The sequence below is a fragment of the Salvelinus sp. IW2-2015 genome, linkage group LG11 (assembly GCF_002910315.2).
Source record: "Salvelinus sp. IW2-2015 linkage group LG11, ASM291031v2, whole genome shotgun sequence".
NCBI lineage: Eukaryota > Metazoa > Chordata > Actinopteri > Salmoniformes > Salmonidae > Salvelinus > Salvelinus sp. IW2-2015.
In genome coordinates, this window is record NC_036851.1 from 32,588,661 (window position 1) to 32,602,118 (window position 13,458).

Here is a 13,458-nt window from a genome sequence, read left to right on the forward strand (position 1 = left end):
TTTTATCTCAATCTCTTCATTCAAAGACTCAATCATGGACACTCTTACTGACAGTTGTGGCTGCTTTGTGTGATGTATTGATGTCTCTACCTTCATGCCCTTTGTGCTGTTGTCTGTGTGCCCATTGTGCTGTTGTCTGTGCCCAATAATGTTGGTAGCGGCACAAAACATGGTACAATGTTGTGTTCCGGTTACCATGTTGTTTTCATGTTGTGTTGCTACCATGCTGTGTTGTCATGTGTTGCTGCCTTGCTATGTTGTTGTCTTAGGTCAATCTTTATGTAGTGTTGTCTCTCTTGTCGTGATGTGTGTTTTGTCCTWTATTTATTTATTTTGTAAATCCCCGTCCCCGCAGGAGGTCTTTTGGCTTTTGTTAGGTCGTCATTGTGAATAAGAATTTGTTCTTAAACTTCTTCGGGCTAGGCGTCCCACTAGCGGGACAACTTCCGGTGAAACTGGAGGGCGCACAATTCAAATAAATAATCATAAGAATTATGGATATTAAACATGTAGGTACATACAATTGTCTTATATCGGTTGAAAGCTTAAATTCTTGTTAATCTAACTGAACTGTTCGATTTACAGTAGCCATTACAGCGAAAGCATGCCATGAGATTGTTTGAGGACGGCGCCCCACATCAAAATATTTTCCCACCGGCACAGGTTTCATAAATTCACAAATAGCGATTAAATATTCACTTACTTTTTGAAAATCTTCCTCTGATTTGTCATCCAAATGGTCCCAGCTATAACATATAKTGTCGTTTTGTTAGATAAAATCCTTCTTTATATCCCTAAAAGTCAGTTTAGTTGGCGCCATCATTTTGAATAATCCACTCGTTCAACATGCAGAGAAAGGAATCCAAAAATCTACCGCTAAACTTTGTTAAAACAAGTCAAAATAACTTTCTATTGACTCCTCAGATACCCTAAAATGTAATCAAACTATAATATTTAATACGGAAAGAAGTATGTTCAATAGGAAACCGATATTAGCAGGTGCGTCTTGTCTTCCTCGGGCGCCCAAACACGAATTTCCAATAGTGYGTCCCAGTACTAAAACAAATTATTCTTACTCGTTTTGGAAGAAACCAGCCTGAAACCTTGAACATAGAGTGCTGACACCCTGTGGAAGCMAATGGAATTGCATACTGGGAGCTAAATTTAATTATTTCCCTATACCTTCCATTGTAAGAGCATGGGCTCTCAAAAAAAAAAAGATTCTGGTTGGTTTTTCTTTGGATTTTCTCCTACCATATCTATTGTGTTATAGTCTCCTACATTATTTTAACATTTCTACAAACTTCAAAATTATTTATTTCCAATGGTACCAATTATATGCATATCCTGGCTTCAGGGCCTGAGCAACAGGCAGTTAGCTTTGGGCACGTCAGTCAGGTGGAAATTAAGAAAGAAGGACCCTAGCCTGAAGTTTTAATTTTAACTGACCTCCCTAGTTAAATAAAGGTTAAATAAATAAAATTAACCGTTACTCTCTCGCGGGAATTCCACTAACGGCCCCGAATGAAGCTAAACGTAGCTGCTGCTCATGTTCTGTACTGATGCCGCAATAGCCAGGACAGGGAGACATAGTGGAGTGGTAACGCGAGTGCAGGCAGTTGCTCTTGACGCAACTTGGGTACACTGCAGCATCTACTGAGAAGCTCTTGCTGCCAAGGGAATGCCTGACAGCTTGAAAGACGTTTTGGACACTTTGTTAAAGCAAGGCCCCTGAACTCTCGTGTATTTTCTGCACTATGCAATGATATGGGCAGCGACCATGTAACGCTTTTACAACATACAGAAGTGTGCTGGTTATCAAGAGGCAAAGCATTGACACGTTTTTTTTTTAAATTGGGAGACGGCTTAAAGTTTATTTTACTGACCATAATTTTCACTTGTCTGACCGTTTCTCACACGACTGGCCTATCTGGGTGATATTCTTTCTGAATCTAGGATTACAGGGACTCTCCATAACTATATTCAATGTGCTGGACAAAATTGAGGCTATGATTAAGAAGTTGGCACTCTTCTCTGTCTGGACAACACACAGGTCTTTCCATCATTGAATTATATTTTTGTGTGCAAATTAACTCATGCTTACGGACAATGTTAAATGTGATATAGCGAAGCACCTGAGTGAGTTGGGTGCGTAATTACACGTGTACTTTCCCGAAACGGATGACACAAACAACTGGATTCGTTATCCCTTTCATGCCCTGCCACCAGTCCTCTTACTGATGTCTGAACAAGAGAACCTCATTGAAATTGCAACAAGCGGTTCTGTGAAMATTTTATTTAATCAGAAGCCATTGCCAGATTTTCTGGATTGGGCTGCGCTCAGAGAGTATCCTGCCTTGGCAAATTGTGCTGTTAAGACACTGATGTCTTTTGCAACCACGTACCTATGTGAGTGGATTCTYGGCCCTCACTAGCAAAACTAAATACAGGCACAGACTGTGTGTGGAAAATGATTGAAGACTGATACTCTCTCCAATACAACCCAACATTGCAGAGTTATGTGCATCCTTTCAAGCACACCCTTCTCATTAACCTGTGGTGAGGTATTCACCATTTTCGATGAACAAATAAGGTTTTATATGTAAGATGGTTAAATAAAGAGCAAAAGTATTGATTATTATATTATTATTTGTGCCCTGGTCCTATAAGAGCTCTTTGTCACTTCCCAGGAGCCGGGTTGTGACACTCACTCGTACTGATGTTTAATAAATGTATCGTATAGYGTGTGATTGTGTGTGGCAGGCTTACAATGATGGCAAAAAACAACATTTGAGAGTGCGCTGACCCTAGTGCTAGAGGGGCTATGCAGCTGGAGGTTGAATATTTGGAGGGGTATGGGACTATAAAAAGTTTGGGAACCACTGCCCTACCCCATCACTAACCGTATCCCTAACGTCCTTTCTGCACCGCAGGTGGTGATGGAGTCTGAGGAGCCAGAGCTGAGGGAGTGTGATGAAGCCTTTGAGTCAGATGAAGGCAATGTGGAGTCTTACCTGGAAGAGCCAGAGAGCAGCAGGGAGCTCCTGGAGAGGCTCAAGGAGCTGGAGGTGAGGCCCAGGGAGGGGGAATTTAGGGCTCGTCTAGGCTATATCTCATTTTGTCTTTCTTTGATTCCTCGCACCCTGTCTCCTCACCTCCTTCTCAACTGTTATTGGAGGAGAAGGTTCAAGGTCCCTCCCCTCTGACCTTCTTCAATGGGTTTTGAGAAGGAGACAAGAAGAGGATGAATTAAGAAAGAGCTCAAGTCTTGACCCCTGGAGCTGTTGACCCTCTGGGTACACGCATTTTCTCATTTGGGCAAAAGTCCGTCTTCCATCCTATCTTCTTCGTGACCAGGAAACCGATAAGTGGTCGAGGAGAGTGTAAATTAGGCGAACGGAAGAGTGTCTTCCCCTCCTCGATGGCCACTTTTCATCAAGGATAGTCATGTGCATCCTACCGGAGTCCTTCACTGAAGAGTTTTGAAATCTGCCATACCCCCTTTGAATCAGCTTTTGTTTTGTCGGAGGAGAATAGCATGCATACATTTAAAAACAATATGCTACTTATTGTTTTATCTATAAAATGTCTTGCACAGCTAACTTCCTTTTTGTTTTTATCACTTTACACATTTATTTTGGGATCCACCCCTGTAAAAGTAATTTGCCTGAGTGAAAATTCATTCAACACATTGGCATACAGTCTGGTGAACTTGGATTGTTCCTGAATTGGTCCAGAATAATAACGATGCTTAAAACAGTCACTCAATATTACAGCACCCAGTACTTTTGAATGATCTGCAAGTGGAGGAGTCTCATTGTCGTCCATGTTCCTTCCTTGCCGCCTCTCCTCGATTACCTTTGATATTTTTCAAAAGGAGGCAAGAGAGGACGGAGGACGCAGGAGTTGAGCAAATCCAGTTGAGAAAACACCCTGGAGACTGAGAGCTCCATCAGACAAAGCAATCAATGAAAACGAATAACCGTTTGCAACATTTGATTGATGCAGTTGGTTGTTTTGACTGATAGCTGCACCTGTCAAAACGATCACCTGCTTCAGTCCAAACAACCAAACTCAATCAAATAATTAAAGTATTTGATTCATCCTAGGGATGGAGCAGCCATTATACTATTTACTATTAATATCAACACTAGTACTTTATTATTAATGTTAGTATTTGTATTTCACTATTTCAAAATTGATGCCAATTTGATAGATGTGAACCTGAATCAAGTGTCTCAGTGTAGGAGTGCTGATTTAGGATCAGTTTTGCCTTTTCGATCATAATGAATAAGATTACATGGACTGGGAGGACCTCCTAGATCAGCAGTCCTACTCTCTGAGACTTGATACATACAGACCATGATTTCAGGGCTATGCATCTGACTGTATCATAGTCCACCAGGTGTCTCCCTCCTCCTGTGAAAGAAGTGGTTTTGAGAATCTATCATGGCAAGTGAATATGTCATTTATATGCTGAATAATGGTATTGAATTTGAATGGTTTTGTCAGTCAAGGATCCCTCATTACATTTTACTAATTAAAAATGTTTGTTTCTTCTGGTGATTAGGGTATTTTGGAAGGGATGTTTGGCGAGTCAGGGGCCACTTCGTATGACTTGCGTCCACTCTCCTTTCAGCTTAGTACCGAGACAGATATCCAGTGCTTAATTTGTAAATCGGGAGGTGCCGGAAGAAGAAGTGATCGCGAGAGGGGGGTAAACTGGGGAGTTCTGAGGTACCGGAAAGCATGAAAAAATAGAAATCACCTTTATAATAAAACATTGCATGCAAATCATCACATTTGCRTAGTGACATAGAACAGTAGAGTAGAGGCACTTACAGAAGTTGCACACATGGGGAAAAAATGTGTGGCCTAGGGTCTGGGAAATTTTWGGCCTTTTTATAAACACATTTCGTGCAATTCTACATCATTTTACATTACTGGAGACTTTAGTATAATGTTTTTTTAATGCMACGTTAAAAACAACTGGGAAGTCGAAGCTGGGAAATCGCCGACTTCAGTGCATTCAAGACAACTGGGAAATTGAGAACTAGCTCTGACTGGGAAAATTCGTTTTTTTAATGGTCATCCAACTCGGAATTCCAAGTGGGGAACTTTGGCCTCTTTCTAGAGATCAGACTTTCCGACCTGAAGATCACTGACGTCATGATTCAACCTCATTTTTTTCAGAGTTCCCAGTTGTCTTGAAAGCACCATAATACCGCACAAGTGATCGAAATGACAGGCTACTTTGACACTGACAAACTGAGAATCTGAGATCAATAAAAACGACCTTTGACTTGAATCCATCAATGGCCTAGGCCTAGCTGTGTGGAGACACATATTGTAGGCTACAATCTGAGGAGGAAATTATAGTCCTAAAAATGTTTTCCAGTTTCAMTGACTCACCCAATGATGTGCAGCTCATTCGCTGGTGATGGCTGATGCGCTCCTGACAAAAGCGTAATATTGCAGATAGATTTTGTATTCAGATAGATAGTAGCTTCCATCAATGTAATTGTCTGCATAATTTCCAATCCCCCATATATTTTGGGGTAAATATATACAGTACCAGTCAAAAGTTTGGAAACACCTACTCATTCCAGGGTTTTTCTTTATTTTTACTATTTTCTACATTGTAGAATAATAGTGAAGACATCAAAACTATGAAATGACACATATGGAATCATGTAGTAACCCAAAAAGTGGTTACCTCATGAAGCTGGTTGAGAGAATGCCAAGAGTGTACAAAGCTGTTATCAAGGCAAAGGGTGGTATGTGTGTGTATATATATATATATATAATATATATCAATATTATATATATATATATGCTCAAAAGAAATAAAGGGAACACTAAATAACACAATCCTAGACTGAATGAATGAAATATTCTTGTTAAATACTTTTTTCTTTACATAGTTGAATGTGCTGACAACAAAATCAACAAAATTATCAATGGAAATCAAATTTATCAACCCATGGAGGTCTGATTTGGAGTCACACTCAAAATTAAAGTGGAAAACCACACTACAGGCTGATCCACTTTGATGTAATGTCCTTAAACAAGTCAAAATGAGGCTCAGTAGTGTGTGTGGCCTCCACGTGCCTGTATGACCTCCCTACAACGCCTGGGCATGCTCCTGAAGGGTGGCGGATTCTCCTGAGGTATTCTCCTCACAAGACTGGACTAAAACATCCGCCAACTCCTGGACAGTCTGTGGTGCAACGTGGCTTTGGTGGATGGAGCGAGGACATGATGTCCAGATGTGCTCAATTGGATTCAGTGCTTGGGGAACGGGCGGGCCAGTCCATAGCATCAAATGCCTTCCTCTTGGCAGGAACTGCTGACACATCCCAGCCACATGAGGTCTAGCATGTCTTGCATTAGGAGGAACCCAGGGCCAACCGCACCAGCATATGGTTCCACAAGGGGTCTGAAGATCTATCTCGGTACTAATGGCAGTCAAGGCTACCTCTGCGAGCACATGGAGGGCTGTGCGGCCCCCCAAAGAAATGCCACCCCACACCATGACTGACACACCGCCAAACCGGTCATGCTGGAGGATGTTGCAGGCAGCAGAACGTTCTCCACGGGCGTCTCCAGACCTGTCACGTGCTCAGTGTGAACCTGCTTTCACTGTGAAGAGCACAGGGCGCCAGTGGCGAATTTGCCAATCTTGTGTTCTCTGGCAAATGCCAAACGTCCTGCACGGTGTTGTGCTGTAAGCACAACCCCCACCTGTGGATGTCGGGCCCTCAACCAACCTCATGGAGTCTGTTTCTGACCGTTTGAAGCAGACACATACACGCCTTGTGTGGCTGCCTGGAGGTCATTTTACAGGGCTCTGGCAGTGCTGCTCTCCTCCTTGCACAAAGGTGGAGGTAGCGGTCCTCTGCTGAGTTGTTTGCCCCCTACGGCCTCCTCCACGTCTCCTGATGCACTGGCCGTCTCCTGGTAGCCCTCCATGCTCTGGACACTACGTGACAGACACAGCAAAAACCTTCTTGCCACCAGCTCGCATTGAATCGTGCCTCTCTGGATGAGCTGCACTACCTGAGCCACTTGTTGTGGGTTGTAGACTCAGTCTCATGACCCTAGAGTGAAAGCACCGCCAGCATTCAAAAGTGACCATAAACATCAGCCAGGAAGCATAGGTAACTGAGAAGTGGTCTGTGGTCACCACCCTGCAGAACCACTCCTTTATTGGCGGTGTCTTCTAATTGGCCTATAATTTCCACCTGTTGTCTATTCAGCACAACAGCATGTAAATTTATTGTCAATCAGTGTTTGCTTTCTAAGTGGACAAGTTGATTTCACAGAAGTGTGATTTGACTTGGAGTTACATTGTGTTGTTTAAGTGTTCCTTTATTTTTTTGAGCAGTGTAAATTATCAACATACATACATTGGGGAGAACAAGTATTTGATACACTGCCGATTTTGCAGGTTCCTTACCTTAGACAAGCAATGTAGAGGTCTAATTTTTATCATTTTATCACTGTCAACCTGGAGATGGAATCTAAAACAAAAATCCAGAAATCACAATTGTATGATTTTTAAGTAATTAATCTGCATTTATTTGCAGACAATAATATTTGGATCACCTACAACCAGTAAGAATTCCGGCTCTCACAGGCCTGTTAGTTTTTCTTAAGAAGCCCCCTGTTTCTCCACTCATTTTACCTGTATTAACTGCACCTGTTTGAACTTGTTACCTGTATAAAGACACCTGTCACACACTCATCAAACAGACCTCAACCTCTCCACAATGGCCAAGACCAGAGAGCTGTGTAAGGACATCAGGATAAATGTTAGACCTGCATAAGGCTGGGATGGGCTACAGGACAACTAGGCAAGCAGCTTGGTGAGAAGGCAACAACTGTTGGCGCAATTATTAGAAAATGGAAGAAGTTCAAAGATGACGGTCAATCACCTCGGTCTGGGGCTCCATGCAAGATCTCACCTCGTGGGGCATCAAATGATCATGAGGAAGGTGAGGGATCAGCCCGAAGTACACGGCAGGACCTTGGTCAATGACCTGGGACCACAGTCTCTAAGAGAAACCATTAGTACAACACTACGCCGTCATGGATTAAATCCTGCAGCGCACGCAAGGTCCCCCTGCTCAAGCCAGCGCATGTCCAGGCCCGTCTGAAGTTTTGGCCACTGCCATCTGGGTTGATCCAGAGGAGGAATGGGAGAAGGTCTGTGGTCTGATGAGTACAAAAATGAGCTTTTTGGTCTACGCCACTCGCCATGTTGGAGGAAGAAGGAGGAGTACAAACCCCAAGAACACTATCCCAACCGTGAAGCATGGAGGTGAAACATCATTCTTTTGGGGATGCTTTTCGGCAAAGGGGACAGGACGACTGCACCGTATTGAGGGGAAGGATGGTGGGCCATGTATCGCGAGATCTGCCAACAACCCCTTCCCTCAGTAAGAGCATTGGAAATGGGTCGTGGCTGGGTCTCCAGCATGACAATGACCCGAAACACACAGCCAGGGCAACTAAGGATTGGCTCCGTAATAGAAGCATCTGGAGAAGGTCTGTATGGAGGAGTGGAGTGGGAGTGGGCCAAAATCCCTGCTGCAGTGTGTGAAAACCTGGTCAAGTAACTACAGAAACGTATGATCTCTGTAATTGCAAACAAAGGTTTCTGTACCAAATATAAGTACTGCTTTTCTGATGTATCAAATACGTATGTCATGCAATAAAATGCAAATTAATTACTTAAACAATCATACAATGATGACTTTCTGGATTTCTGGTTTAGATTGCCGTCTCTCACAGTTGAAGTGTCACTTATGATAAAAATGACAGACCTCCACATGCTTAATAAGGAAAACCTGCAAATATTGGCAGTGTATCAAATACTTGTTCTCCCCACTGTAATATATATATATAAAATTATTGGGTATCTTAATTTCACAATTAACAATTAATATGTGTTATAATGTTAGCAAGTTCATGTGAAGGAATTGTTACCTATAACCAGGATTTCCATTACAAAATGTACCTTTTTGGCAAGTAATTATTTATTTAGCAAACAATATTGTGATTCATCCTATATTGTCCATAACATAATACCCCATAGCAACAGATTATGGGACACACACAACACACACACACACACACACACACACACACACACACCACACACACACACACACAACACACACACACACATTCCCACCCTTCCCCCACAAGCTCAGAATGTTCACATGTTTTCATCCCTGAGCCCAACTCAAGAAAGGACTTGATGTGCAAATGCATATACAGTTCTAGCTGTTTGAGAAGGCATGCAAAATTGAGCAAGAATGGACAGATTTGATAAACCAATGTCAAGTCCTAGCTGATGGAGCTCAGATACACCCCCTTCCCCTGAAACACACACACGCTGGTCCTCCGTTGTGACCATTTTCCCAAGCATCTCTGCAGTCAGACCTTTTATTATTTGGTGCCACCAGGGCCACAATTTGCCCCCTCTCTGATTTGTCCGAGTGTGACCCCCCTCCCCATGGGTTACTGCAGCTAGTGTTGCCAGCACTGCCACTACCTGGGTGGGGTCACCCCACCGGAATCCCCACCAGCTAGGTACAAGGTTGTCAAGGTTCTCATTAGCAGCTTTGAGAAATTCCTTGTATTTATGCTCACCCGGGCCTCCCGAGTGGCGCTGCGGTCTAAGGCACTGCATCGCAGTGCTAGAGGCATCACTACAGATCTGGGTTCATTCCCAGGCTGTGTCGCAGCCGGCTGCGACCGGGAGACCCATGAGGCGGCACACAATTGGCCCAGTGTCGTCCGGGTTAGGGGAGGATTTGGCTGGTCGAGATGTCCATGTCCCATTGCGCTGTAACGACTCCTGTGGCTGGCCGGGAGCATGCACGCTGACACGGTCGCCAGTTGGACGGTGTTTCCTCCGACACGTTGTTGCGGCTGGCTTTCGGGTTAAGCGAGCAGTGTGTCAAGAAGCAGTGTGGCTTGGCAGGGTCGTGTTTCGGAAGACGCATGCCTCGCAACCTTTGACTCTCCCGAGTCCGTACGGGAGTTGCAGCAATGGGACAAGACTGTAACAACCAAATTGGGGAGAAAAAGGGGTATGAAATTATTTCGAAATATTATGCTCACCCATCAGGGGGCTTTGGCCTCGTAAGTCCAACCCTGGCAGGCTCAGAACCTTCAGAGGGTGGTGCTGATTTAGTAGGTCTCTGAATAGAATTAACGAAGAGGCAACTCGAATTAACTTTGATCCCGTTTATTCAAATTTTTACATTGCAAATAGTGACAATTCTTTTTCATGCCACGAGAGCTACCGGATCCAGCCAAATAGGTTTCGGAATGAAACAGTCCAAAACAAAACTGAGGTGCCGGATCCTGTTCCGGCAGGATCCGGCTCAAATTATGTACTACAGATGTCACGCGACTGAGTAACCTGCAGCTTCTCTTAGGCCTTTGCTTTATAAAGCAATCTAAAAGGCTATTCTATTAGAGCCTGTGTTAAATCTCCGAACTCAGCACAATGGACCCTTGCGGCACTTTTTCAGGTGTTGTGAAAACTTTTAGTCTCCCAGCTCTCCCGGCCATCATCTCCTGAGCCCTAGTGGCAGAATGAGAGGTGGGAAAGAAAGTGCTTTAAAACACTTTTCTCAGAGCACCTGTTTGAAAAGTGTTTAGTGTTTATAATCATGCCACTGTGATGGAGAGGGCTCTTAATGTTACTGTGGTTAAATTCCCTTGGCTGAGGCCTTACAGCACTTATGTTGCAGATTCAGGCCAAGGTCCTCTGCCTTTGCCAGCCCACACTTTGTATAGAGGACACTATTGAAACGTAATACACGTATTGCTCTCAGATTGGATAGTTGAGTGACAGATTGAGTTTCACACGTGACATTAGGATCACACACATACATGAACACACACACAAAGTCAATTCCATACACACACTCTACGAAGATGAAACCTTCACAAAATGTCACACACTCTCCCTGTCCCTACTGTATTCAAACACCTTCACCCTTAGCGCAGCTGCGTATTGATGTGTGAATCAGGCTGTAATTACTGCTGCGTCTCCTCCCTGTGCTGGAGTGTCTCTGTGTAATCTCTCTGTAAATATATTCATTGTGATCATCTTGTTCTGCTCACTGAGGGCCCCACCACGCTCAAATCAGAGGCAGAACCAAATCTCAATAAGATTATACAATGACCTGGTAGGTGCTGCAGGTCACTGACCACCAAAACGGAATGTTTTTAAAACCGTCCCCCCCCCCCGCAGCAGTCAGAACCTTGAACTCCATTCACTAGTCCCCCCACCCCCTCCCTATGGCTGCTCTAGGGATCCCGGACTTTATGGATTGTTGATATTTATGAATTGTGGTGATGCTATTCTAGCTGCTTGGCACATTTGTGAATGTAAATCCTCTATATGTCAGTGGAGGCTGCTGAGGGAGGACGACTCATAATAATTGCTGGAACGGAGCAAATGAAATGGCATCAAACGAAATCATGTGTTTGATGTATTTGATACCATTCCACTGATTCCGCTCCAGCCATTACCACAAGCCCGTCCTCACCAATTAAGGTGCCACCAACCTCCTGTGGTATACATTAAATGAATGTGGGTGAATGTTAGTTGTATGAGGTGAGACTGGGATATATAGCATGGCAATAAAGTATCTTGTTTACAGTGGTGTAAAGTACTTAAATAAAAATACTTTAAAGTACAACTGAAGTATGTTTTGGGGGAATCTGTACATTTTTATATTTTTGACAACTTTTACTTCACTCCTAAAGACAATGATGTACTTTTTACTCTATACATTTTCCCTGACACCGAAAAGCTTAGCAGGACAGGAAAATGGTCCAATTCACGCTGTTATCAAGAGAACCTCTTTGGTCATCCCTACTGCCTCTGATCTGGCGGACTCACTAAACACAAATGCTTAATTTGTAAATTATGTCTGAGTGTTGGAGCATGCCCCTGGATAGCCGTAAATTAAAATAAAATAAAAAAGAGAATTGTGACATCTGTTTTTCTTAATATAAGGAATTTTAAATGATTTATACTTTACTTTTGATAATTAAGTATAATTAAAACCAACTACTTTTAGACTTTTACTCAAGTAATATTTTACTAGGTGACTTGCATTTGTACTTTCAAATCAAATCAAGTTTATTTTATATAGCCCTTCGTACATCAGCTAATATCTCGAAGTGCTGTACAGAAACCCAGCCTAAAACCCCAAACAGCAAGCAATGCAGGTGTAGAAGCACGGCGGCTAGGAAAAACTCCCTAGAAAGGCCAAAACCTAGGAAGAAACCTAGAGAGGAACCAGGCTATGAGGGGTGGCCAGTCCTCTTCTGGCTGTGCCGGGNTGGCTGTGCCGGGTGGAGATTATAACAGAACATGGCCAAGATGTTCAAATGTTCATAAATGACCAGCATGGTCAAATAATAATCAGGAGTAAATGTCAGTTGGCTTTTCATAGCCGATCATTAAGAGTATCTCTACCGCTCCTGCGGTCTCTAGAGAGTTGAAAACAGCAGGTCTGGGACAGGTAGCACGTCCGGTGGACAGGTCAGGGTTCCATAGCCGCAGGCAGAACAGTTGAAACTGGAACAGCAGCAAGGCCAGGTGGACTGGGGACACCTGGCCTTGATACTTTGAGGTATCTTTACTTTTACTCAAGTATGACAATTCGGTACTTTTTCCACCTCTGCATGTTTATCTCTTTAGGAGGTAGGCTATCCACAGTCCAAAACTGAAAATCTTAGAAACAATGTTGCAACTGATCTGAACTGAACTGGCTTGACTTGCCCATACACTCTCCCTCTTTCTGTCTTACACACACACACATACCCTCCACTGGAGAATGCAATGATTTCTGACTAAGCGACAGTCATTGAGCCTCAAGCTAGACTGTTTGATTCCTATTCTACTTCGAAACCTCGTAGACAAGCAAATCGAAAACTCAGTTTTCTCTGCTCTGTTGCGATGGGAATCGATAGTGCCAAAATAATTTGGTCTCCTGTCCACCTTTTCCCCTCACCATCCACCATTCCCTGATCATTGAACACTTGGGCCCATCACAGCTTCTGTGACGCACTGTAGAGGGAGCGTTAAATGTGTGACTGCTGTTTTGATGTGCAATCACTGGTGGCTTAGGTGCCTCTATTTCTATGAAGACATGTTTTGTTCTTTCGCACCTTCTCTCCCTCTATTGCCTCACTCCCAATTTATTCCAATCAGCATGTTCTTTCTCATTCCTTCTACTAACTCTCTCCGTCTTGTCTCTGTTTCCCTCCTATTTTGTTCTTTCAGAATCGATCTCTCCTCCCCTTTGTTTCAGTCCCCCATCATACCTTTGATTTCATAGTTGCCGTGGTGACACGTTCCCGCCTTTGGTCATAGCGAATAAGACATTGGCAGGATTCTCTTTTTAATGAGTTCACCAG

The 13,458-nt window shown here is 43.4% G+C and overlaps 1 protein-coding gene across 5 annotated transcripts in view; it reads left to right on the forward strand.

Moving 5' to 3' along the window:
- Nucleotides 1-13,458, forward strand: part of LOC111970212 (nck-associated protein 5-like) — a 115,488-nt gene that overhangs the window by 77,725 nt on the left and 24,305 nt on the right. For all 5 annotated transcript variants that reach the window (XM_070445637.1, XM_024147324.2, XM_023996808.2 and 2 more), the window contains one exon: nucleotides 2,934-3,068. In XM_070445637.1, coding sequence (XP_070301738.1) covers nucleotides 2,934-3,068 — 135 coding nt within the window. The remainder of the gene's footprint in view (nucleotides 1-2,933; nucleotides 3,069-13,458) is intronic.